We start from the raw sequence: 27,386 nt of genomic DNA, 5'->3' as shown, positions 1-27,386 counted from the left end.
TCCAGCCCAGGTTGGGGGGACACCGTCCTCCCCTACTAAAGCACCACTGTGCAGAATCGCTAGGCCTGGCAGCATGGCTCCCTGAGAGTGACTGAAACTGCCTGACAGCAAAAGGAAAGGATGGCGGCCCTGCTTCTATCAGGAGCTCCCATCTCGGACTCCGAGGTGCAGCCCGCACGAGGAGGCTGCCCCCCTCATTTGTCCCGGAACCGGGGCCCTTTATGTGACAGATACAGACACTTGCTGGGGAGATAGGATCAGCCAAGGACCTAGGAGGATTGTCCCCAGGATAGAACCTTATTGAGCTGCGGGTGGTTTTATCTTTAATGGATCGTTTTACAGGACAATAGACGATGGAATTTGGTATCTCACACCAGCAGTGTCAGTGATTTCAAATAATGACATTTTTATTGAGACAGCACGAGATAAACAGAGTCCTGGGAGCATCTGCTCAGAGAAAATGGGGAGTCTCAGGTGGGGATGCCAGCCAGGGAGGATGCTCCGCAGGCGGAGGGGCCGCCTAGGCCTCTCAGGGCGCGGGTGGACGGCGCCCTGGCCTCCACACTCGCCCTGTTCCCTGCTTCCCTGGGAACCTGGGGGTGGGTCAGCACCTGAATGACCCCCAGCTCCAGGGCCTAGTTCACAAGAGCCGGTCACCCACTTTTATTAAGGAGCAGGCTTTACAAGGCAAGTGTTAAAGGCAACTAAATGCTGAATTGGAGGCATCTGATCTCCAGCCCCAGTCTATTTCAGGTCCTTGAATTATTTTTGTCATACAACAGGACCAAAAATGCCAAGTCACAGGTGAGCTGGGTTTCAACGTTGCTTTTGAAGCTGTGAGAGCCCTTCTCAGGTGAGGTTTTAAAGGCGAGCCGATCAGTACAGCCTCAGATCAGAGTGGGGAGAGAGCCTTGTGCTGCCAGTGATGGGGGGTCAGTGTGTGGGGACGCAGTGCCAGTGAGCACCCGATGCCACCAGAAAAGCCACCGCCATCTCCCCCTCGAACTGGCTCAATTTCTGGTCATAAAACCAGGAGGCAGCCTGCCAGTGCGCCGGGGCCCATGGCCTCCACGCCAGTGGGGGACACCCCTCCCTCCTCGATTTATTTCTGCAGAAACGCACAGAAGGTGTGAATAGGAAAGAACAGAGGGAGGTGCACAGAGCCCATGAGCCCCCCGCAGGGCAAGACTTGGACATCAAAGGCCAGGCCAGGGTGCGGGGGGAGCTGGGGGGTTGGAGAGTGTGCCCAGGGGTCCAGGTCTGTCCTCGGGCTGCGAGAGCCAGGGCAGCCTCAATGTGGAGTGGCTCCAGGCCTGTTCACGTGTGGGGACCCTGGCCCTTCAGGAGAGTTAGGTGCAGAGGGCATGCAGACCGACAGGAGCCGCAGAGAGAGCACCTTCAGCTCGTCTCACGCCAGCCACGTGAGCCTGCCGGTCGCACAGCCCTGCTCCCGTCTCCTGCTGCTGTGCCCACGTGAGGGGAAACTCGCCCTCAGCCAGGTTCTGAAGCAAAGCTAACGAAGACGCCCTCAGCTCAGATTTGCAGGAATCTCCCTTCCGGGGAGCTGAAAGCGGCCAACAGCAGAGAAGTTTGCCATGGAAACGAGACCCAGCACACAGAGCCGGATCTACAGGATGGGTGGGAGGGTGAGCGACTCCTGGGGCCAAGACCACGGAGGTCTGAATCAACCCCTAATCCAAACACTGCTGGTGGGGGCATCTCAGGATGGACAGATGCCCAGCGACGACACTTCTCTAGAACCAATGGTTCCTTAGGGTGGCTAGCCTGGTGCCCCAGCCTGGAGCTCTGGGCGGGCGGGGATGGCCCCTGCTACCCTAAAGCAAAAGCGCAGCAATCACTCAAGCAGCCTGAGCCAGCGCAGCCTTGGCCGTTCCAACCCCAAAGCGCCCACTCTGAACAAAAGACTCCAAAATGAAGGGCCATCTGCTCCTGCCAGACCAAGCCAGCAGGCTGTGCGATGGGCCAGCCACGCCTGCGGCCATGAGTCACAGACAGACAGGAGATGGCTGTGCCCACAGAGGCAGGCTGGCCTGCCCAGGCAGCAAGGGCTACCCTGACCTGCCAGACCAACCCCCATGCCCAGGCTCCCAGACCTCCCTCCCACAGCTAGCATCCCCCTGGCCAGAGGGCTCTTTCTGGAACCGTGGGGTAACTCCCTACTCAGGGCCCTCCCATCTCCCTGCTCCTGGTCTGGCTGCCCGCCCTCCATCAGGGCCCTGCATGGGCTTCCCAGTGGCCTCTCCTCCCATAAGCCTCAGCCCAGCAGCCTTCCCGCCTCCATCTCAATGGTCCCAGCTGCTACCTGCCTCCTGCCTGGCCCTCTATGCCCCACTGGGGGTGAGCCTGGGGGACAGCGGGGCTACACACACAAGCTCCTGCCCTGACAGATGGCATCTGCTCTGGTGTGGTTCATGCTCAGCCCAGAGTAAGCACCTGGTCAGGGCCTGAGCTGAACCCATCTCTACAACCTTGAAACCACCTTCGTCCAGCACCACAGGCAGGAAAGCTATGGCTCACCTGCCCTCTTCCCTCCCCGCACTCCCAATACGCGGTCAGACCACGGCTCCCAGGCTCCAGTGCTGGAAGGTATGGCCCCAAGACCCAGCACTGGCCAATGAGATGTGGGCAGAAGCCAGGTACTGACTCCCTGGCCCGCCCATCACAGTTTCAGGAACATGCCTCCTTCTGCCCCACAGGAATGTCTCTGCCCAGGGTGACCTCAGAAGCCATGTGTTTAAGGGGGCAGAGCCTCTGCTGGCCTGGGTTCCAGAACCCCTGTAGCCTCTCCATCTCTCACAAGGATCCGCAGGCTCTGATTTCAGCTCAGCAGGCCTGATTCAATGATGTCTGGGGGACTCTGTAAGAAAAGGACCCACTCTCTCCCACACCCCAGAGTTTGGGCCGCCTCTGCCAACTGGGACACACCCAGTTGTGTGTCCCCACAGGAGCACCTGCCTGGTTTGCAGGAGGATGCTTCAAGGGGCAGGGCGGGGCAGTGGTTAGGAATGTGGGCTCACCCCGCAGCCTGGGCCCTGCCCCGGCCCCACCACCCCCCAGCCATGGTCCCACCAATCCGGTCCTGTCTGTGAAGGAGCTGCGGGCAAGACAACGTGGCTACTGCTGTGGCTATTTCTTGTCATGTCACATCGTCACGTACCGTGACTGACTTCTTCACAAGCAGCAGGTAAAAGATAACACGAAGTTTGGCCAGGCCCCAAACTGCAAACAGCAACCCGAATGTCCACCCACAGGGAACAGACACACAGATGGAGGCGTGGTCACATGACAGAAAACGCTGCAGCCATGAAAATGGATAGTGTCACCACACGTGGCAGGACACATCCTCACAGACTCAGAGCAGAGACGCAAGAGACAGATCAGTCCGTGAGGGAGGCGGGGGGCGGTTTCAAACCCGGCCAGCATGCAGCCGTGTCCCCCAGGGACTCAGACACACGTGGAGAACAGCCCAGAGAAGCAGTGACAAGAAGACCACCAGAATCGGGAGGATGATCTCAGCTCTGGGGGTGGGGATGGGGCCGCAAAGGAAGGGGGCCTGGGACAGGGAATGAGGGAGTTCATTTCCCAACATCGTCCTTCCTGGGGGCTTACACAGAGGTGGACGGAGGAGCCATCTGATAAACTGCATGTAATTATCTTTCCCTGGACAAGTACGTATTCCATACGGTTTTCTGTTCTGTGTTAAGTCTCATGATAAAGACATCCGAGAAGCGAACGCACCATGACAGGCAGTTCTCGGGTGCCCCTGCGCATGGTCATTCCGACAGCCTGCTCAGTGCTACTGGAGGGCACGTGGCTGTTACAACTGAGGCCCCAAAACAGCAGATCCCAAAACAGGGAGGTGACCCTGGGTGGGCCTGACCTAATCAGGTAAGCCCTGGAAAGGTGCTGGGCCCACCCTAAGTCAGGGGGTCTAAGTGTGAGAGGATCCCCAGTGCCAAGCGGACCTTCTCCAGAGCCCCAGGTAGGGGCCTGGCCCACCACCACTCGACTCTGCCTCAGGCCCTGAACTGAGACCCCAGCAGGCCCGCTCCTGGGTGCCGTGAGATGTCCATCCGTGGGATCAGCTATGGAGCAGCGGGGAATGGAGACTGCCCAGCAGGAGGGAGGGAGGAGGAAGACAGAGATGCAAGACGTCCAACAGAAGGACGCCCAATCGGCCACATCTGTCCAATCTGGGTATCGGACACTAGCCTGTTCTGTTCACTGTTCTCTTTTCTTTTCTGAAATTTGAGGTACTGAAGGAAAAAAAAAAGTAAACTCCAAAGGGAGAAAGTATGGGAAGGGGGAGGCCTGACTCTACAGTGGAGACACCTGACCAGCATGACCTCAGCCTGGGGACCCAGCGGGGAAGAGTCATGCTGACGGCAATCACCCCAAGATGAAGGATGAGACGGCCCCTCACCTGTGTCCTCCTCCCCACACCCAGTGCCCCAGTGTCACAGTGAGAAAAACACCAGACACATTCCCATGAAGGAATCCCTTTGATGTACATACTTCAATAAAATAAATCTTCAATAAATCTCTAAAAAATAAAAACGAGCAAGGAAAGTCTGAGAACTATCACAGCCCAGAGGGTCCTGAGGAGACAGGACTTTTGAATGTCACGGGGGTCCTGGGATAGAAAAGGACACCAGGGAGACACGAGGCAAGCTGGACAAAACAGGACTCTAGTCAACAAGAACATCTCCATAAGGTTCATTAACTGCAACAAATGTTCCAGCCTCGTGTAAACTAAGGAGCTGGGTGGTGGGTGCACAGGCCTCCGCGCTAGCTTCTCAGTTTTTCTGCAAATCTAAAACAGTTCTAAAAAACAAACTCTTTTAAAAAGAGAGAGGGAGGGAGCATGCCACCAAGACAGTGGGTAAACAGACAAGCTTGTGGCAAACACGGAAGGAACAAGGAAAACAGCCTCTCAGTGGATCGCGAACCACCTGTGCAGGGTACCCTGCGTCACGAGCCCTCCTGCCCCTGCTCACCAAGAAGCCAATTCCCCCGACCCACAGGCTGGAGTGCCACCTGGCTGCCCAGGCCCACCACGAGGCATCAGATCATCGGGAACCTCAGCAGATCGCCCCCCTCAGCCTCACTGGCTCCGCAGGAGAGCATATGGTGAGATTTTCCTCCGCAGAAGGCTGACCTAACTCTGCCTAGCGCGATGTGAAAACCACTTTGCATCCCCTGAACAAACACCAACTGTGCCTGTCCCCCCAGCACTGTGAGATTCCAGGAAACAGCCTCCGGACTGGATCCCACTGCCAAGTGGGTGGTGGGCGGGCGCAGGCCCCCAGGGGTGCCCTGGGATCCCCCGGGTGTCCATTCCACCCCGAGGCTCCCGCAGCATGGGTTATCAACTGACACAACTGGCCAGCTCTGCAGGGGCAGCACCAGGCTTCCACAGGGTCAGTGCGAGTGAGGCTGGCAAGAAATAGTCCGATAACCGGGCTGATCTGTGATTCAAACCGTGCTGAGCCACGCCACACAAAACCCTCTGAAGCTGCTTGCTGTCTCACCCGCCAGCATAAGTAGTGATGCCATCCTGCCCTCGCAGCCTGATGACACTCGATGCCCTGGTGTGAGACTGGAAGGTTTCTCCAACTTCAGGAGTTGATTTTCGAATGCCAAGGCCAGCTTTTGGTTTTAGAGTTCTGACACAATCCTGACAAGCAGAAAGGCGGGGCTGGTGGCATCAGGGAAGACAGCGTGGTCCGGACAAGAAGGGGCCTAGGGCTTTATGCAGGGAGGAGGAGAGGTCCCGGAGTGAGGGAGGGTAACACAGCTGTGCTTCCCATAAGCCCCAGGGGCTCAGCCCTTCTGGGCTCCTGTTAAACCACCTCTCCCAGCCCTGTGCCAGCATCCTGTGCCTTCAGGGGGCAGCTTGGGGTCTCTTTGCTTGGCTCCATTCAGCATCAGAATTCCCAGTTCTGCCACCGGGGACAACAAAGCCAGGCCCTCACAGCGGGCCCGGCACTGTGGTCCAGCAGCGCCACCTGCAGGTGGAGGGGGAGCCTGCAGCCCGTGGCCAGGGAGGGAGGCAGGGTTGGGGAGGAGCTGGTCCCCTGGGACGGGAGGCTCAGCTGGGCACTGGGCTGCTGCTGCCTGGGCTGGGCCTGTAGGGGGTCCCCAGGGGCCAGCAGGGGGCCCATCAAGGGGGAGGGGAGCAGCCCAGCAGCCCCCACTCCCAAATAGCAACAGACTTGAGCCCAACTCACGGCTTTTTCCCCAAGCTGCAGCCAGAGGGCAGGAAACACCAGTTGGCCTCCTCCCTGGGCCTCAAGACAGGGAGCACACACCTTCCTTCAAATGTGCCTGTGCACACACGAACACACCCATGCCCACGCATGCACACACACGCACACTGTCACACACACACACACACACACACCTCCAGAGTACCAAGTGCAGGCTCAGCCAATTGCCTGCTTGGCGTTACATTTCCCAGCAGCAAAAAAAAGCCTGCCTGATCCCTCTCCTGCAGAACTCCCCTGAGCAAAGATGCCAAAGAAAAACTGCAGGTGCCAGGTAGTCAAAAGGAGAAATTCTCACCACGCTTAGAGCAGCACTCAGGCTCCTTAAAGGTCAGGGAGAGGGCCAGGTTCCCCACTCCCAGGCTCTCCCACCTTTACCCCCCTTCCACCGACTGCCTGCAGCAATCCACCCGTCACACCCCAGGACTGAGCACAACATGAGACCCTCTCCTCCGTGCCCTGACTCAGGCGAGCCTGATGCCCCAGCAAACACAAGCAGCTGGGGAAGCCGGGGAAAACCAATTGCAGAGTTCAAAGTCACGGCCTAGACAATCCCCACAGGGAACACAGTTGGTCCCGCCCTGTCCCCCCACCCCTGCGTGTGGATACATAACCCTATGTCCGGGCAGCAAGCATGGGCAGGTGTGTCACACACTCATCTACAGTTTTGGGCGGCGTGCTGCCCAGGGAGGCCGGGCAGACAGATGGACCCTGGGACGCGGACCCAGCACCACCTGCACCCAGGCCCAGCCCAACAGGAGGGGTCCCCAAATCACACAGAACTGCAACGCCCGCCTCCCACCACCCACGACCTCCTGGCCTCACTGCCCGACGTCCAGGCTGCAGGAAGGCCAGGTCTATTTTAAATCCTGTCTCTAAAGCGATCTGGAGCCTCAGATCTGCAGGTATTCTTAGCCTCGCTGCCTGAGTGCGGCACAGTGCCGGCCTTGCAGAGTAAATTCCATGACTTTATCAACACCAGGCTCTTCGTATCACGCTGACACTCAAATCACACTGCCAAAGTAACAACAGGCACAGAAAGGCTCAGGAAGACATGCAACCTAAGTCGACACTTTTAAAAAAGAGTGCTGCCACCGTAACACTGAAATAGTTGCAATTAAGCTCCTGCAGACACAAGAGCGTGGTGTGATCAGGGAGACAGATGTGGGCGCGCGATCCACTGGGGAACACTCCTCAGGGCCCAGGGGAAGGGCGGGGAGTAGGGCACCACCTCCCAGGATCCTGGGTGGCTCCTGAATCCCCAGCCCAGGGACAAGAGGACACCTCGGCAGCCCCTGCCACCCTGCCCCCAGGGTGATGTCCGAGTCGGCCCAGGAGGGAATGCGGCCTCCACACACCATGAACCTCCATGCCCGTGGTGCTCCCAGCTCTCCTGGTAGTCAGAGCCCTCCCCCTCCCATGCAAGGCTGCTGGGGATGGGGACGCAGTGGGGACCGAAGGCCCTGACTCCATGGGTTCCATGTCTGGCAAGGAAAGACTGACGCCTGCATCACACACAGCCAGCACGTGATCACTGGAGGACGAGCGTGGGGTGCCAGGCCAGCATCTGGGGCCCCCATACTGTCCCGCTGAACTGGCTACACTGGCAGCGTGAGGGACCACATGTGCACTCCCACCCCCTCTGAACCAGAAGACAAGATTCAGGTCCAGTGCCTTCCAGAATGTTCTTCCTTCAGGGAGCCAGCGCTGTGGTCAGCATACCTCACTGGCTGCTTCTTAGCACTCAGTAATCGGGCTGGTGAGGGCAGGTGAAGGTGCGGGGGAGACAGCAGGGGTCACCCTGAGCAAACCAGGGGTGCAGCACAGGAGCAAGATGCTGGGGGCCGTCCTGGGGGACAGGGAGTGTGCAGAGCCAGACATCACCCTGCCCCATCACCCAGGGCTGCTGGCCCTCATGTCTCCAGCATCCCCTCTCTCAGGGACCTCCCTCGAATCCAGTCCCACTGCTTTCCAACTGCCCTGGACCCCAGTGTTCCTGCTCACTCCTCTTGTGGGGTGCCCTCCCTGCTCTTTCCCCCAGCCGCATGTCCCCAGAGAACACACCAGGGCCCCAGTCTCCAGGGGTCACCCTGTCCCCAGGCAGGCCCATGTCTGAAAGCTCCACCTCCCATTCCAAGCACATGCCAGGACCTAGCAGCGGCGGCTTGCTTTTTCTTCTTTCTTTTCTTTTTTATAAGGAAGAGGTGGGTTTTCTCCCCTTAGGACCCCTCTGGTGAGAGATCCCAACCAAACCCAGGGCTGAGCAGAGCTGAGCAGTCCCACTGCCAGGAGGGGGACTCTCCTCCTGCTGTTGCTCCCAGGGGGCCGTGGGGGCAACAGATCGCTGCCCCTACCAGGCAAGGAGTCTAGAAAAAGATGAAAGAACGTGGGAGATTTCCACCACTGCGCCTGGAGCCATGGGCCAAGAGGGAAGGGCGAGAACGCCATCTAGTGGTCACTGGGGAGCAGCGTCGGGGCAGGACTGGACAGTTCAGTTCAGTTCAGTCGTGTCCGACTCTGCGACCCCATGGACTGCAGCACGCCAGGCCTCCCTGTCCATCGCTAACTCCCAGAGTTTACTCAAACTCATGTCCATTGAGTCAGTGATGCCATCCAACCATCTCATCCTCTGTCGTCCCCTTCTCCTGCCTTCAATCTTTCCCAGCATCAGGGTCTTTTCCAATGAGTCATTTCTTTGCATCAGGTGGCCAAAGTATTGGAGCTTCAGCTTCAGCATCAGTCCTTTCAATGAATATTCAGGACTGATTCCCTTTAGGATGGACTAGTTGGATTTCCTTGCAGTCCAAGGGACTCTCAAGAGTCTTCAACACCACAGTTCAAAAGCATTAATTCTTCGGCACTCAGCTTTCTTTACAGTCCAACTCTCACATCCATACATGACTACTGGAAAAACCATAGCTTTGACTAGACGGACCTTTGCTGGCAAAGTAATGTCTCTGCTTTTTAATAAGCTGTCTAGGTTGGTCATAACTTTTCTTCCAAGGAGCAAGCATCTTTTAATTTCATTTAATTAAAAGGACTGGACACAGTCACTCAAGAGACCCTGGTGGCTGTTCCTCCCTCCACCGACCAGGCCAGGGAGCTGGGCCCAGCAGCACACACACAATATACACACACAATTCACACACACACACACAGGTACCTGATACACACATACACACCCATGCTTATACTACATAGATACCTAACATATACACACATACACTCATATACACACACCCATGTGTATACGTACACACTCACATGCATATACTCACATACACTAACACACTCATTTGTATACACACAAACACAAATACACACACAAATACTCACATACAAATGTATTCACATATACATAGACACACACTCACATGCACACATGCAGCCCCAGCCTGGGTATCTGTCCACACTTTGCCCACCAGGACCATGGGGAGCACACCGCCTGCGGGAAATGGCGCCAGAACCCCCCTCACCCCCCAGGTGTGGGCCTGGGCAGAACAGGGGCCCCTCCCACCAGGCAGTCCCAGCCCAGCGTTGCTGTGCAGGGAGCTGTGCTGTTGGGGGGCCTTGGGGGCAGCTCTGGGCAGCACCCAGACCAGGAAGCCCCTCTGCTCCATGCAGAGGACCACACCATGGGCGCGAGACTCAGGCCACCATCACCAACCCCACCGATTTCTCTCCAAGTCTCTCCCAAAGACAAATACCCCCAGTGCCTGGAGGTTTTGATGATCACGGGCTCATGGAAAGCCACAGAAAGGCACACAAGAAGAGACACAGATTGAAGACAGGAAGCCTGTGGAACTGTAACAAGATCCCAGCAACCCACAATGTTGTACAAATGCAAGACCAGAGAGCCCATGGCCAGCAGAAAAACGGCCCCAAAGATAGCCATGGCCCAGTCCCAAGATCTGACGACATGTCACCTGTCACAGCAGATGGGATTCTGCAGGAGGGGTTAAGTAGGGGCCCCTAAGATGGGGACGACTCTGCATTCCTAGGGCCCCAGTGTCATCACAGAGTCCTTATAAGAGGGAGCGGGGAGGGTCAGAGGCAGAGAGAGACAGATGCTGAGCTTATGGCTGTAAGGATTGAGGGAGGGGCCGCAAGCCAGGGATGTGGAACCTCTAGAAGCTAGAAAAGGCAGGAGCTGGTGCTTCCTGGAGCCTCTGGTGGGACCAGCCCTGTCCATGCCTGGATTTAGTCCCATGAGGTCCAGGACAGCCTCCTGGCTCCAGGACTCTCAGAGAACAAATGTGCAGGGAGGTAAAGCCACCAAACCTGTAATCCTTTGTCACAGCACCCCTGGGAAACTCACACATCCCCAGCCTCCCCTGCCCGACTAAGCGGGAGCCACGGTCAGACTGCAGGGGGGGGCTTGCCCTGTCCACGGCAGAGGCAAGGAGAGGTGGTCACAAGCCAGCAGCCAACAGGGGGGCCTGGCTTCTGGGCCCTCTGCTCAGAGGGTCAGCTCCCTGCCCCTCAGCAAATGGCCCAGGATGTCCCCATGACTTAGGGGCGGGGATAACCTTCCTCTCAGGGCTCAGCTCTCTGCTGGGATAAGGCAGGGCACCTGGGCCAGGGTCCGCCTGGGTCCCTGCTGCCCCCCAACGAAGGCAAGCACAGCTCTCCAGCTGAGCTCCTGAGTGTCTCCCTCTGCTCCCCAGCTCCAACCCCCCTCTGAGCTGCAACAACTACTGTGACAAGAGAACCAGCCTCCTAACAGCTGGGGAGAGGCAGAGAGACGCAGCAGCCCCAGCTCAGGAGTCTCTGCTGGAGACGCAGGGAACACTGACAGCCGCCCGCCATCCTACCAGCAGAAGCCATGTGTCAGGGGAGCTCTCAGCTCGGAGCTACCAGACCACTGCGCTGGACATCCGGCCCAGCCTCTGGGGCCTGGCACTCACAGAGTGCCTTTCAGGGGCCTGCATGCCCGCCCCACACTGCAAACAGCAGGTGGATCCCACTCCTCAGAAATCAGGAGGGGCAATACTAACCCCACTCCAACCTGGAGGCCAAGAGGGAGGTATGGGGAGGCTGAAACCGTGGTCCCACGAGCCCCAAGACAACAGCCTCACACAACCCCACGAGGCACTATCAGAAGCCTGGCCGCAGGCACGTTCAGTGTGAGGCTCTCCGGGTGAAACCACAAGCTCTAGGGATCTGGAGCTTGGTTCTGGGGGGGCTTGCATGCCCTCGTCTAGTGGGGCTGGGCTGGCAGAGCCCCACCCAGCACTGCAGCCACTTCCCCCCAACCTGGGGAGCCCCTCGCATCTCCCGGCCGGTCCTCACCAGGACTTGGGCTCCCCGAAGTGCAGGTAGTTGATGCTATACAGGTCCATGTCCTCCGTGTGCCAGGCGAAGGTGGTCTTCCACATGCCGAAGTACAGGTAGGGCGTGTTAACGCCCTCGATGATGGTGCCGCACTCACGCTCCACCATGTCCAGGATGGTCCGCAGGTTCCCAATGTTCCACTGGGCCACGTCCTGCAGGGCGAGCACATGGTCAGCCCGCTGGCCACCCTGGGCACCCAGCTCCCCTGACCCCCGCCCCCAGACGCCAGCAGTGAGACACCTACGTAACTCTCTGAGCCTCCCGTGGCAGTGTGACCCCCGCCCAGGGACCGACAGTCAGCAACCAGCCCCACACCCGCCCACATCACAGCCTCGCCCACGCTGGTGTCCAAAACCCACCCCGAGCCACGCACAGCCCCCGCCCGGGGCCAGATGGTCAGACGCGGCTTCCCCCGATCCTGCACTGAGCTGTGCGTGGCTGTGTGGGAATCGCGGGCAGTGAAGGCCACGCGGCAGAGGCCATGGCCAGTGAGGAATAATTCACGTGCCTTGAGCTCACTGACACAGGGGAAGGAAGGACACATCCAGCGGAGCCTCACATCACGTGTCAGACAGGCCTTCCTGCACCTTCCCACCGCGGAGGCGGGGACAGTGCTCAGAGCCAGGCAAGCGCGGGAGGATCCCCGCCAACCAGGTTCATCTATTTCTAATGCCACAAGCAAACAAGCCTTGTCTTGTCATGAGAGCTCGTAAAACACGCTTCCATCGACTCCCAGTCCCCAGGTAAGCCTCCAGGAGATGCTGAGATGCTGATCACACGGTGGTGTTCCTTCACACCTCAGATCCAACCCTGCCACCCGCCTCATCCACATTCCAGGCCCTGACTTCACAGGGCCAGTGTAGGTCTCTACAAGGGGAGCTGTGGCTGGAGCCCAGGATGCAGGGGAAGGCCAGGATCAGACCCTCACCATAAGCATGAGAAGCCTGGGGTCACCTCCAGTAGAAGCTGCCTGAGGTCAGGGGGCACCAGCAACCGGTCACCTCCCCAAAGCCCTATGCATTCACCCGCCGTCAGGCCTACACATCCACAGTGTGACTCCAAAAAACACTGAATTATACACTTTAAATAGGGCTTCCCAGGTAGCTCAGCGGTAAACAATCTGCCTGCCAATGTATGAGATGCATGTTTGATCCCTGGGTCAAGAAGATCCTGTGGAGAAGGAAAGAGCAACCCACTCCAGTATTCTTGCCTGGAAAATCTCATGGACAGAGGGGAGGAGCCTGGTGGCCTATACAGTCCATGGGGTTGGGTTGCAAAGAGTAGGACACAACTGAGCAACTAAACAGTAACAAATGTCTGTTTTAAACGGGTGGTTTGTATGCTTTGTGAATTATATCTTAATAATGTTTAAAAAAGCAATGACTCAAATACTCAACAAATAAACAAAGCAACCCAACTGGCACTAACTTTCCAAAACTCTATGTGGAAAATGACGGGTCATTTGACCAACAGGCGTACAACTCCACACCCACCCTGTACTCAAGCACATGAACTCCCGTTCTTCTGTCCTATCAGGCTACTGGGGTCAAATTCCCCTCCAAGAAGTCATGATCCATAAACTGGGCAGCAGAGCGGCGAGCTGGGGCCGGGCTGCTGGGGAGGCGGGAGGCTAACACTGACCACCCCCACCCCCAACCGGAGGTCCACACCACGGCCAAGTCAGGACGGCAGCCGGCTGGAGGCGCAGAGCACAGGCAGCTGGGGCCACCTGCCAGCTGGCCTGGACTTTAACACTAGCTTGGGACTGGACACGGAGTGGGACGCAGCAAGGTTCCCGGCCACGGAGCCGCGACGCCCCCCACTCAGAGCTGGGGAATCTCCTGAAAGGGCTAAGTGTCCTAAGGGAAAGGGTGCTAGTTACAGAAGAGATGCTTCATCCTGCCCGGGGAAATTGCCCTCTTTGTGTTTACAGACCAGACGTGTCCTGGGGGATGCCCACCACGGTGCTCTGCCAGAGCTACTCCCAGGAGGAGCCGTGAACACGATGAAACCAGGGAGAGCTGGGGGAGCCCAGCCCTGATCCTGGCCTCTAGGGGTGACGGCTCAGGGCCTCAGTGGCCTGATGTGGGGAATGGGGGCCTGGAGATGAAATCCCTATCCCTGGGTCCGGAGGCCCTTGAGGTAAGCAGAGAAGCAGGGGGAGCAGTGAATGGACATCAAGGAGCCCCAGGAAGTGCAAGGCACACGGCCCCACTAGCCCCTCATCAATCTGACACCAGAACCTCTGCACTGGCCCAAGGCTGGTGGTACAAAAACATACTGGTGTAACTGGAAAACTCGCCAACGACAAGGTGATTGATCCCTACGTTCAGAGGTGCACGGGCAGGAGATGGGGCAAGGTGCACGGGAGCTGCACAGGGCAGGGATGTGCTGGGGGGCAGTCACGGGCCTGGGCAGCAGCGCATGCGACAGGGCATCTGTGAGCGCGTCCTCCGAGTAGGTACTGCCCTGCTGCCAGGGGCTGTGTGCTCGTCTGGAAGAGGGCTGGACTTGTGCGTCATCTGACTCTGGGGTCAAGGCCAAGAGGACGAGCTCAGGGTCTGGGATACCCCTAATGAAGGGTTCCTTGCACTCACTGTGCCCCACTTTATTGATGGGGAAACCAAGGCCCAGAAAGGAGGAAGCGGGGTTGGGGGCAAACTTGGTACTGGACCCAGGATGAGGGTGCCTCCCTGGGTTCTAGGGGACGTGGGTGAGCTCACTTGAAGCCTGACCCGTGCCTCCCAGGTAACAAACTAACACCCTTGGTGCCTTGCACCACGAGGCAAACCCACTAGCAGAAGAGGGAAAAGCCGCCGCAGGTCAGACGGGCTCTGTGAAGCTGAAACGCCACCAGCGACTCAGCTCGGGACCCAAGCAAGGTCACATGTTTCCCATGCTTCTTGGGTAACACAAGCCGCTGGTTCTAACAGGCTCCTCCCCTGGGTGCCCGGGAGGGTCCTGACCCTTCTCTCAGGAGGAACTTTATGCCCACCCTTACCTCCCAGCCCGAGACCAGGTGGCGCCCACAGCTGCCCTCGGGGGAGCAGGGCGGAGTGGACAAGAGTGTTCTCAGCACACAGCCTTCAGAGGGACAGAGGAGGGGGCAGGCAGCGGGCAGAGGGGGCTTGGACAGGTGCCTACCAGGGCAGAACACCTAGGAGAGAGTCAGGCTTCAGAGCCCTGAAATGAACCCCATTAGGTCCCTCCCAGGGTTATTCGAGGTCCCGTAAATATTTATAAACCATCCCCCCAAATATTCGAGGTCCCGTAAATATTTACAAACCATCCCCACAAAACACGGTCCCACTCTGCTCGACACCAGCCCTGCCCGAGGCCTTGGCATCAAGCCTCAGTCAGGAGAGCGGTCTGGTCTCACCCCTTGGACAGGCCTCGGGCAGCACAGGCCCGAAGGCAGCAAGGGGACTGAACGTGATGCAGCCAGGGGCAGCTCGGCTGGCTGGGAACTCAGCTCCCAGGTCTCCAGGAAGATGGAGTGATAGAAACTCGAGAAGAAAAGCACTCAAGTGAGAATTGACAGGGGCCCTGGGAGGTCAAGACTGAGAACCCTGGCAGGCTGCAGTCTGCGGGGTTGCCAGAGTCAGACACGACTGAGAGACTAAACAACAACTGGGACAAGGGATGGAATGCTTGCTGTTGTCTTTTTGAAACTGCCCTGGAGTCAGGCTGCAGGTCAGCGGCCGAGCATGGCATCCGGGCAGGGCTGCGCTCTGACCTGGCAGGAAAGGGTCTCCAGACCTCCAGCCTGCTTCTCTCCTCCTGAGCTCGGCGCCCACCTGTCTGTAGAGCCCCAGCAGAAGCCCAGCGGAGTGTCCCGCGTCATCCCTGCCTTGACCGTCCAGGAGGGAGCCCACTCCCGCCCTCGCCCGCACTGCCCACCAGACGCCGGGCGGCCTCGGCACTCACGTCATCGTACAAGGAGCCGCTGATGTCGGCCCCGTAGATGGGTGACACGAACGTCAGGTTCTTCCAGTACTTGCGCTCCAGGTCGTCGAAGTCCTGGTGTCGGGGGGTGCAGTACCTGGGGACAGACCGCTTGTGAGGGGCTCAGGGCACCTGCTGGACGAACCAGGGGAGGAGCTCTGCTCAAGCACAAGCCGCTGTGGGGTGGGCACAGCCCTGGAGCACGAGGACGAGGTGTGACGGCCGTCAGGGGAGGGGGATGACAGGCGGGCAGTCCAGCCTGGAACAGTGCCCAGTGGTCCCGTCTCACCAGCTCTCGGGGCCCAGGACCCCCAAATCAGACCACAGGTCAGGGGCACGGGAGCTGGAGGAGGGACCTGGGCTCTGACAGTTCTTGTCTGCCTACCCCTTGAAGGTACAGATGGTACCAATGACGGGCCGGGCACCATGGGGTGGGGGCAGACAGTGCCCTCACAGGACACTTGAAAGCAAACAAGTAAACACACTGCCAGCACTGCACCAGTGGTCTCAGCGAGCCAGGGAGGCCAGGAGCTCCACAGAAAGGGAGCGTGCCCGCGTGCCGTGAACGCCCAGGGACGCGCCCACGAGCTCCTGGAGTGTGCGCCCACGTGGGCCCTGCTGGACCAGGAGCTCGGACAGACCCTGCCAGGAGCCTCCCTCTGAGGAGGTGCCGCAGAGCTGAGACATCCCAGGAGGGACCGGGAGGCGCCCCAGGGCCGGGGACATGGACGGGCCCTGAAAGGCTGGCCTTCAGCAGTCAGTGTTCAGGGCAACACCGGTGCATGGCGTGGCCCTGGGTCAGGTGAGGGTCCAGACGTTGCCCCCTGAGAACCTGGGGCTGAGAGCCTAGGGTGCTGAGGCCCACCCGGGGCACACAGGCAGGCTCCGTGGGCACTGTGTCTGCCCCACCCCCCACACCGCCCCCGCCCGCGTACTTCTCGCTGTTGGCCAGGCGCCGGTACTCGCCGACCGTCATGGCCTTCTTCTGGATGTTGTACTGTGTGAAGAGGCCCGACTGGCCGGTCACCACCTGCTGGATGGGCGCTGGGATCACCACGTCATCGATGTCGTCGTACGTCTGCCGCGGCTTCCACTCCTTTGGGGGGATGATCTGCAAGACCAGGAGAGTGGTCAGCGGCCCCTCCCTGGGCTCAGCCGCTTGGGACCAGGCGCCAGACGGAGAGAGACCGGGGCACTGGGCACCCCACATCCACATCACCAAGCTCCCTGGAGCCCCAGGGCCAGGCCAACCTGGGCATCAGCAGCTTGGGCGGTGGAGGGACTGTGCGCAGCTGCCCAGGATCTGTGTGATCACACAGGGAGCAGCCGTGGGCAGGGTGGGCCGTGGGTGCTGCCTGGCATAGTATGCACTCGCTGCGTCCCGGAGGCTCCATTATCATACCCTCTGGCCACCGCGTGCCCAGCTCAGGACTCAGCGTGGGTGAGGCCCCAGAGCAGACACGGATGCTGCAGTGCACACCCATGCCAGGAGCCCCGCTTCAAGGACACCTCCTGGGAAGAGACCACACCGCCCAGGGAACAGGGACACGGGACGAACGGCCACGCCGGGAGCAGTGCGCAGCTGGGGTGCACGTAGAGGGGACCCTGTGAGATGCAAGGGAGGGGCCAGCCTCTGCTCCTGGGAACCAGCGGAACCCCAAGCCGCCCTGAAGATGGCAGGCCTGGTGATCAAAGGAGCCAGGCCCCGCCTGGCTCAGGGATGCACTGAGGGTCCCGACCGCCCTTAACCCCGGCCCTAGACCCCAGGCCATGCCCCCTCCTGACTCCTTCCCCCTCGCCCCTTCCCCAGCAGCCTGAGGCACGGACCCCAGCTGGGCAATGGCCCAGATCACAAGAACAGCTGAGGAATGTGGCTGGTCACCCTGAAAGTCCCACACATACCCAGAGTCCCCCACCCCCCAGGCCCCCACTCACACTGAGTGCTCACCCCACCCCCAGCCAGCTGCCCTGAGTCCAGTGTTCGGGTGGTGGGGGGTGTCATCAAACGTAGCTTTGATGGAAAAGGAAACCCCAACACCACACACACACCCACCCACCCCAGAAGGGCAGTCAAGGCCGGTGAGACTTGAGTTAAGGGGACCTGGCGTCTGCAGAGCTCACTCAGGCCAGCAAGACACCCGGTCCCTTCTCCAAGGAGGCTGGCAGGGCTGAGGGCTGCATGGGGGAGAAGTGATACGCGGCGTGGGGGTGGGGGGCGGAGAAGAGGGATGTGGCGGGGTGTCTCCCTGGATCCGTCTGTCCCTGCAGAGGCAGGGAGACTGCTGGGGGCCAGAGACACCAGCATGCTGTCCTTGCAGATGGGGGCAGGGAGGATGCATGTGCAAGCCTGTGTGTCAGTGTGACTGTCCCCACAGCACGTCTCAGGGACAGCGGGGGAGTTCTCCCAGCGGCCATGCCTGCCCCCACCCCGCCCTTCCAGAGAGACCTGCCCGTACCACAGCAAACAGCACAGAAAACACCACTTAAGAGGAGTGGAAAGGAACCTTCAAACAAAGGGCAGGGAGAAAATGTGCCTGAAAACATCTGACGCACAAAAATATCCAGGCTGAGTGGTTTCCCATCGATTCAAGTAAGCTGGCAAAAAGTGGGTCCAGCGGCTTGAAGAGCTTAGAGCAGAGACAGATGCAGGGCCCAGAGGATAAATGCTGGCGAGGTCGTGTGCCGAGACTCAATCACAGCCCACAAGGCTGCACCCTGAGTGGCCCCGCGACAGAAAACACTGGAAACACCCAGAAGTGGGAGCCGGGGGTGATAGCAGAGGACGGAGAGGAGAGGCTGGGGGGAGCGTCAGGTGCTGCCGGCAGAACATTCCATGATGTTAACAAGATTCCTGGCAGAAAGGACTGGGATCCAAAAACAGAACTGGCGCTGCATCCCAGCAGACGCGGAACGAGGTCAGGGACAGAAGACATGCCAGATAAAGGGAGGCCCCAGGCCTCAGGAGTCCACCCCAGACAGACGGGGCGCGCCTGGGGGAAAGGGGCCCGACAACTGCCACCAGCCAATCTCTTAGCCCCAAACAGAGGCTCCGAACCTACAAGAACCAGGCCGGGGTCTTCCAGAGCCAGGGACCTTGATGAGAACCTTCTGCTGAGTCTGTGCCATGCGGGGGTGGGTGGTGCAAGGAACAGAGATTGGGGGGGTCCCGCAGGCCCACGGCGCTCCTCTCGCTCTCCACGCAGCTGATATGAAAGGCATGGGTGTGACATGGTCAGCCAAAGCCAGCCGAGGATGCGGGGGGCCAGCACACCTGCCCCCTTGCTGCAGACACTGTCTGGGGGACAGACCCCCAGGGCCCACGGCCCAGGACCACCCACCACCTGCTTCTGTCCAGCCAGCAAGCTGATACCATGTTCCTTTTTTTTCATTTTTAAATGGTTAGGGGAAAATGACAAAGAAGACTTATTTCAGAATGGGTGAAAATTCTATGAAACCTTCACTTTGATACATCAGGTTTTATGGGCACACAGCCAGGCCTGTGGGGATGCGAACCAACTACAGCTGCAGAGCTGAGAGGTGGAGACAGACAGTCCGGCCCAAGAATCTGAAAATATTTCCTATCTTGCCTTTGCAGAAAAGGCTGGGCGACCCCCAGCATCACTAACAGAGGACTGGATATGAGACACAATGACAGGCATATGGGAAGCGACTCAAAGGACCCCAAACAGGCGAGGAATCTCCCAGATTATGTGCTGGGCAGAACCATGTATACACAGGCTCACGTGCACACGAAGGAGCTCTGAGACCTGTCCCCTGCACAGAAGGGTGTGGGCAGCCATCTATGGCGCACACACACGCTCACACCCGTGTGGGAAAGGCATGGGAAGAGATGCAGGAATTGGTGCCCCGCTGCTCCAGGCAGAGGGGCTGGGGTCAGAGGGGGCACTCGTTCTCCCTCTGGACCCCATCACAACGTTTGAACTTGCCCATGTACATGACAGTCTCCCAAAAAACGTGTTTAAGGAGGAGTATGAAGGCAGAAAGTCAGCCCTGTTCAGCATAACCTCCGCGAAGCCCCAGGGAGGTGAGGAGGCTGCAGGTCCCATCACGAAGCGCTGAGTCCCACCCTGCATCCATGCCCTCAGGGATCCCAGTGCCCAAAACAGTGCTGGGCTTGGGGAAAGAACATACGGGTGTCCTTAATAAATAAGGGGCTCAAGGAGTGGATTAATGGGTGCCTCATGGGCCCCAAGTCCCAGGGGTGGGGGCTACTGAGCAGCAGCCGTGGAAAGTGGCTACAGGAGCAGGGGTCACTCACCTTGGCCAGGCCCGCCCGGTGGGCCCCCTGGGACTCGATGTAGGCCACATATTTGTTGAAGTCCTTGAACTCCTCCATGGTTGGGCGGAAAGTCATGATCTTACAGCTCGGGTTCTGGGCCCCATGATCCTCAGACCCCATGGCTGCGGCAGAGGGATGGCCACACCTGCAAGGAGACAGAGAGCGTCAGCACCACCGCCGCCAGCCGGTCCCCCGCCCCCACAAGGGCCCAAAGCATCCCACCCAAGGACAGAGGCTGTGCAGCTGAATGGGGCCCAGGGGAGCCAGGGCTGCTTCATCTCCTGCACAAAAGACCAAATGACTTCAATTAATTACAAAGAGAGCTGGCCTCGTTATAAGAGCTCCTGCAATGCTGGAGGCCTGAGCCCCCATTTCAAACAAGGGGCCTTGGAAATAAAAATCTTTTCATATCAGGGTCATGTCCAGATTCACTGACATTGATCGTGGAGCTGGAATCCAGGGGCAGCGGCATGGGGCAGGCTGGAAAAGGGAGTAAGGTCATGTGTGTGTGTGTTTCCTGAACAGGGAAGCCCTCCTCGGGCAGGGCCACCATGGGCGGGTAGGCAGGCAGGCGAGCAGCACCTGGGCCGGCTGCTGTCAGTGAACCCAGGCCCCAGCGACCCACGGGAGCGACCCACGGGCTGCCCAAGGCAGGACCTGAAACCAGGAGAGCAGAGCCCCATCACCCTGGGCTACAGCCAAGCCTGGACTACGCGGCACAGAGGAGGAGAGTCAGTGAGGGGGACCTCCTCCAGGTGACAAGTCTGCAGGCTAGAGAGGCCCCTCCTGCTCTGAGAGTCACAGGGACCAGCAGGGAGGCTGTGGCCCATCCTAGCCAGGGAGACACTTGAGGGACACACACTGGGGAAGGGTCCCTGTTGGCAGCTTAAATTCTCCAAACAAGAGAAAACAGACTCGCTCCAGGATGTGGACAAGGTCAGAACTCCAGTGCACGCACACCCAGAACTAGGAGAAAAAGTCACCAAGTCCAGACCCCCCACAAAGTGAGGGGGGAGGGGGAGAAGGGCAGGACTCCCACCAGACTGGAAGTGGGGGGCGGTGTCCATTCACCAAGTCACAGCCACCAGCTCTCCAAACACCCTCCCCGCAGTGGGCACTAGAGGGCAGCACAAGCCCAGGAACAGCCTCTGAGCGGGCAGCTCCCTGGGACAGGCCTGGAGGACAGGCGCCGGAACCAGCCCTGCCCTGGGCCACCCCACGCCACACCTGGGCGCTCAGGGCAGGGGCGGGGGCGGCAGGCAAGGCCCCGCCGTGAAGGTCACCCTCACGGCTGGCAGGACTGGTACAGACTCTGCGGGTCACCACTGCATCCCCAAGTGGGGAGCCCACCCTTCCTCAGGGACTGCCCCCCATCCCCACCCCACATTGTTGGTGGGAGATGAGCCCAAGCAGGACACCACACCTGTCTCCCCCCAAGACCAGCCTGTCCTGCGCAGGGTGGGGTGGCCCCAGAGTCCTGCCCACCTGAGCGCCCTCTGCTTTCCCATCGAGGGGTGGGGATGCAAGCAGGTGGAGCTTCTGACAGCTGCACCTGGCAAGAGACCCAGCTTCTCCACCCACCACTGCCATGCAGGTTCAGCTCAGCAGGGAAGCGGGTGTGAGGTTTTTCCTCTTATTCGTGCCCTTTGCAATGAAGCTTTCAGTAAGTAAATATGAAGAAGAAAATTAAAACTGTTTATAATCCCAATACTCCATAACCCCTGACATGTTTCTTTGAAGGAGGGCAAATGAAAATCAAACACGCACATACTTAAAAAGATAACAAAAGGAATCTGACTGAAATCCAGCCCTGAGCCAACCTTCTGGAAACACAGGGGGACCAAGGACCCCCCATGAGGGAACTCACAGAACAGTCCAGAAAGACGGACACACTCTTGACCAGACCATGCCGTGCCAAGACAAGCGGGATTCTAACAACTCAGTAGTGAACAGACAAACAGCACAATTAAACAGTGGGCAAAGGACTCAAACAGACATTTTTCCAAAGAGACGCAAATGGCCAACAAGCGCATGGAAAGATGCTGGAGGCGGTCAGCCACCAGGGCAAAGCAAATGGAAACCACAGTGAGACACACCTTGCCCACAACAACCAGAGTGAAAAAGCAGATAATGACAAGTGCAGGTGAGGAGGTGGGGAAACAGGAACCCTGACTCCCAGCTGGCAGGAACATGAAATGGCGCCGCCACTGTGGAAAACAGCCCGGCAGTCCCCCCAAAAGCTAAATGTGGCACTGACCACACAAGTCAGCAATCCTACTAATCAGTACACACCCAAGAGAAACCTATGTCCACACGAAAACTTATACACAGATGTCCGCAGCAGCACGCTTCACAGCAGCCGAAAGGTGGAATCACCTCGAGTGTCCATCAAGAAATGAAGGTATGTGCTCGCTTCGGCAGCACATATACTAAAGTTGGAACGATACAGAGAAGATTAGCATGGCCCCTGCGCAAGGATGACACGCAAATTCGTGAAGCGTTCCATATTTTTAAAAAAGAAAAAAAAAAAAAAAAGAAATGAAGGTACACAAACCAGCCCCGCCACTCAGCGGCACGTCGGGAGTGCCGCTCGGCCACGGAACGAAAGGAAGCCTTGACACTTGCCGCAGCAGGACGGACCTCGAAAATGTGATGCTTGGTGAGAGAAGCAGACCCAGAAGGACCCCAGAGGCTAAGGCTGGGTTTCTTTAGGGAGTGATGGAAATGTTCCCCTCAACTGTGGCGATGGCTGCAGGACTCTGAACACACACGTCAAAATTATGTGTTTTAAACGGAGGAACTGGCTGGTGGGTGGAGTCAATCTCAATAAAGCTGCTACTCCCGCCAAAAGAGAAACAGAGGTTGGGATGGGGGAGAAGAAAAGAAGAAAGTTCTGCACTTGCAAAAACAAATAAAACCTCTGGAGCCTGGCAGGATGGGCGACTAGAGCCCTCATCTCTTCAGCCCACAGAAGGGCTCCCCCAAACCTGAGCCCCTCACTCCATGAAGGACAGAGGACACCCCCTGGGTCAGCCATGGAGAAGGTGTCTACAGGAGGTGTGAACTCCAGAGACACTTAGTGGGTTCCCCCGCCCGCCCCTGCCCCGGCTCTCAAAGCCCTTAGCAGGAAACACCGTGCCCCTCTCTCCCCATTCCTCATCCTGAGGCTACGGGCAGAGCATCCGTACAGGCCACAATCAGGGAGTTTTACACAAGCTAAATGGATAAACCGTCTGCTCTGTGAATCACCTCTCAATAAAGTGATCATCTCTTTTTAAAGTCATGTGTTCAGGAGACCCTGCGTGACTCGGCCTTCCTGAGGCCCCCCAGGCCCCCTGCAGCCCCCACCGCCTGGGACGGAGGAGCAGGACCAGACGGGAAGGGCACTGCCCGGCCGTCCTGGGGGCTCCTCCTCACCAAGACACGCCTGACAAGAGGGGCCACTGAGTCAGGTTGACAAGGGATCCCCCGCCCTCTAGGTCCCAGTGAGCCCAGCCCAGAGGGGTCCTCCTGCGCTGGTACCTCCCCCCAGTGGCCTTCAAACTTGGGGACTCATGGGCTGGGCCGTGGGGGTACTCTGGCTGCCCCCCATGAAGGTTGCCACCCCACTTGTGCTGCACCCCAGTGACCAGGTGTGACTCTTTCCCGCCCCTCCCAGGAGCAGAAGGCTCTCTGGATCTGGACCCCAGCCTGGGGTAGGCACCCCCAGGAGCCCGGGACAGTGGAGTCCGCTGAGCCTGAGCACCTAGGGAAGGAGAGGGTGGGTGAGAAACACCTCCAAGGGGTGGGCCTCCTACAGCCAGGCACGCACTGTCCATCTGAGACCCAGGACTCAGACGAGAGATGACTGGCAGGGACGCCGCCTCCCCAGGAGACAGTCTCGTCTTTCTGACCCAGTGGGCCCTGGACTAAGGGTTTCTGAGGCTGATGGCAGATGTTGTCCAGGAACTGGACGTTGGGAACCTGCAACTCTGGGGTTTGACAAGAATACAGTACTCAGTGTGTGGAAAGGTATGTCCTCTGGAGAAAATGTAACCTCACAACACAGCTAAACCTTGAGGAGTGCACTGTCTTTGAAAAGGATTCTGGGGCTCTCTGAGGTGTCTCTCCCTGAGATCTCTCCCCCCGGCCCCTCCCTCTACTTGTTCCACCTGCTGCCAGGTAAAGCCCCAGCCTCCTTGGGACTCCTGGCCAGCCCCAGGTCTGCCCCCATCTTGGCTCAGCTCCTGCACCAAAGCCCAGTTCCCAACAGGGGACGACAACTGGGAGCCCCGAGCAGGCTTGGGCCCGGGAGGAACGACTGCCCCTCAACAGGAGTCAAGACGAAACCCACTGTGGAGGCAGAGCTTGATACTCCCAGCCCTGTCCCAACCCCCTCTCCAGCCCACCGCATGGGCCTGGCACTCTGTCACATGTCCCTCGAAACTGCATACAGTTCCCCACTTCACCCTTCTCTGCCTGGAGCACCATTCCCTGCACCCAGGCACTCTCCCTGGGTTCCCTGCATACCAGGCACTCCCTGCCCTGATCACACAGAGCTTGAAGTCCACCCGGGTTCCCTGCACACCAGGCATGCTCCCTGATCACACAGAGTCTGAAGTCCACCCGGGTTCCCTGCACACCAGGCGTGCTCCCTGATCACACAGAGCCTGAAGTCTACCCGGGTTCCCTGCACACCAGGCACTCTCCCTGATCACACGGAGCCTGAAGTCCACCCGGGTTCCCTGCACACCAGGCACTCTCCCTGATCACACGGAGCCTGAAGTCCACCCGGGGTCCTTGCACCCTGGGTGTGCTCCCTGATCACACAGAGCCTGAAGTCCAGGGGGCACTCGGGGCCACTACCTGCTGCCCTTCCACATCCCCAGCCCATGTCAGAGAAACCTTTGCCCCCTCTGCTCCCTGGCCTGTGCAGCTGGATCGGGGGCTCAGGGTGCCCCCTCCACACAGCAGGAGCACTAAGACGGGGGAGCACAGGCGCCAGGGGCCCCTCAGAGGATGCGAGGACACAGCTTCAACCTGAGTCCACCCCATGGAACTGGACTGACCCTGCTACAGGAGTGAGATGGACAAGGCGAGCAGAGCCCAGAGGCAGGAAGGTGGGAGGCAGAGGCCAGACGGGGCTTGTGTGGGCACAGGGTGGGGGCGGGGCCCCGAGCACCAGGTTGGGTCCATCCTGACATTTACCTGAACAACGCCAAGACTGAAAGGCACAAAGGAAGAATGACCCACAGCTCTGTGCATGCATTCCTGTCAGCTACCAAACAATCTCCACAAACCTAGGGGCTCCAACAGCGCAAATTTCCCCGAGTTGTGAGGGCCAGGAGTCCTGTGCGGATCTCTCATGAGCTGTGTGTCTTCTGGGGGGCTCCTGACTCTCCCAGCTTCTAGAGGTACCACCTCCCTGGCTCGGGCCCCTCCCTCCATCCTCACAGCCAGCAGTGCAGCATCTCCCGTCTCTCAGACTCTTTTCCCTGACCTCTGCCTCCATCACCAGGTCTCCTTCTCTGAACCCATCTCCCTCTTAGAAGGACTCCTGTGATGACATCAGACAGCTCAGATAACCTGGGCTGAGCACCCATCTCCTGATCTTTAACGTCGTCCCAGCCGGTGAGATCCTCTCGCTATGTCAGGAAGCATCTTCACAGGTCCCATGATTAGGGCCTGGGCATCTTGGGGGGCACTATTCCACCTCCCTCAAACACAAGAAAAATCCATCACATAGGGCTTCCCTGGTAGGTCAGTGGTTAAGAATCTGCCTCGTGATGCAGGCAACACGGGTTGGATCCCTGGTCCTGGAAGATTCCACATGCCTCTGGACAACTAAGCCCCATGAGACGCAACTACTTAAGTCCATGCGCCCACGCTCTGTGCTCCGCAATGTGAAGCCCACGCTCTGCATCAAAGTGTATCCCCTGCTCGCTGCAACTGGAGAAAACCATGCACTCAGCAACCAAGACCCAGCGGGGCCAAAAATAAATTTTTTAAAAAGAATATTAAAAAAAAAATCCATCCCAGAAAGAAATAAGTAATAGTCACCACGCCCCTGCCACCTGGGACCGCGGCTGTGAGGGGTGGCCTGCAAGGTCAAGCATCTGTGCCCACTCGTTCAGACAGAAGTTTCTAGAAAACCAGGAAGAAGACCAAGCAATACTCAGCGGTCTGCAATGCCACCCCCCGACCCCCTCTGTCCTCCCACCACGCAGACACGGACAGCACCCCAGGCACAGGGCCTCGAGTCTCTCTCTGGCTGCAGAGCTGACTCACAGGCACAGCCTGAGGCCCCAGAAAGCCCTGGGAGCTGCTTCTAGCCACTCCCCTCCGGGTGACCTTGGCCTGCATCTTCACGTCGGAGCCAGGCTCCTGCAGGCGGACTCACAGGTACAAGGGTGTCGCCTCATCAGTCCCCCTGCCACTCGGCTGAGCTGTGGGGAGGAGTCAGGAGGTGTGAGCTGTAAGCTGGGCTGTGTAACACCGCAGGCAGAGGTCCCGCCCTGGAGCTCTATCCCCAGGTCCAGCCCGTCCTCCACATTCCCAGAGCCCCTTGGCTGATCCGAGAGCAAGCACGTACCACCCGGGAACAGCGAGGGTCAGACCGACACACTCGGATGATGCTGCAGGGCCAGCAGCACTGGCCCACAGAAACCTCAATAAGCCACGTGGGGCAAAGCCCCATGAAAGGAGTGGTCATGGTCACAACCTCAGGCAACTCAGGCAATAAGGGTGTCCTGGTTCAACACCCAGTCTTTCCACTTAAGTACCCCCCCGCCAAACTGCAGGCGGCAAGTGAATCAACAGTCACATGTACCCTAGGGTCAGGGCCTTTGCTCAAAATGACAGGAGCAAACAAGAAACATTTATCTCATTTCTCCACCAAAAAACTTGGACTAAGACCACCTTCTGCTCCTGATCTTCAGTATCTGTTTGAACTTTGAAAAAAAAAAGTTCTCCTTGTCATGACCCTCTGAAAAGGATGTGCCCATCATGAGGCTGCCCACAGAGCCCCTTGGGCACCACTCAATCCCACCACTGTGAGAAGGGAGACATCAATGAACAGATGCAGCTACACACCAATAAAACCTTATTTACAAGAACAGACAGTGGGCCAAGGAGTCCTCAGGCCATACCCCAGACTCAGAGGCCTGACAGCTACCCTCTAAGGAGCAAAACCTGCACGCCACCCCAGGGAGAGGGGAACCCGAGCTCCACAGCCCAACTCCTGGGTTCCTAAATCATGGTAGAACACACAAGGCCACGTTCTAGTCCATGCTAGGCCCTCATCAGCCACGAGGCCTTGGTAGGAGCCTCCAGATAAGGTCAACACTGAACACGAGCCTTCCTCACTGTGGCCTGGAGCATGGGGCCACTCGTCCCACCCTGAATCCTTCCCCACCCATGGGTGCTGATCAGAGACGCTCAGGCTGTACCCTCTCCTATCACTAGTGATCCCCTTGGGCTACCTTCAGAGGCCACCCTCTGTGAACCCTCTGTCCCTGGTTAATTAGAAAAGTCCGGGAGAA

The 27,386-nt window shown here is 58.6% G+C and overlaps 1 protein-coding gene and 1 non-coding gene across 3 annotated transcripts in view; one reads left to right on the top strand and one right to left on the bottom strand.

Annotated features, from left to right (window-relative positions):
* KDM4B (lysine demethylase 4B) overlaps positions 1 to 27,386 on the bottom strand; it is a 116,341-nt gene that overhangs the window by 60,350 nt on the left and 28,605 nt on the right. For both annotated transcript variants that reach the window (XM_043466280.1, XM_043466281.1), the window contains exons 3-6: positions 19,846 to 20,011; positions 16,502 to 16,677; positions 15,549 to 15,663; positions 11,580 to 11,773 (exon numbers count right to left, since the gene is read on the bottom strand). In XM_043466280.1, coding sequence (XP_043322215.1) covers positions 11,580 to 11,773; positions 15,549 to 15,663; positions 16,502 to 16,677; positions 19,846 to 19,986 — 626 coding nt within the window. In that variant the 5' untranslated portion in view covers positions 19,987 to 20,011. The remainder of the gene's footprint in view (positions 1 to 11,579; positions 11,774 to 15,548; positions 15,664 to 16,501; positions 16,678 to 19,845; positions 20,012 to 27,386) is intronic.
* On the top strand, positions 22,272 to 22,378 carry LOC122441041. Its single transcript, XR_006269186.1, has one exon. It is a non-coding gene; the product is annotated as a U6 spliceosomal RNA (small nuclear RNA).

Source organism: Cervus canadensis, chromosome 4 (assembly GCF_019320065.1).
Source record: "Cervus canadensis isolate Bull #8, Minnesota chromosome 4, ASM1932006v1, whole genome shotgun sequence".
Taxonomy (NCBI): Eukaryota; Metazoa; Chordata; class Mammalia; order Artiodactyla; family Cervidae; genus Cervus; species Cervus canadensis.
Note: the sequence above shows the minus strand (reverse complement) of the source record. Positions and strands in the feature narration are given on the sequence as shown.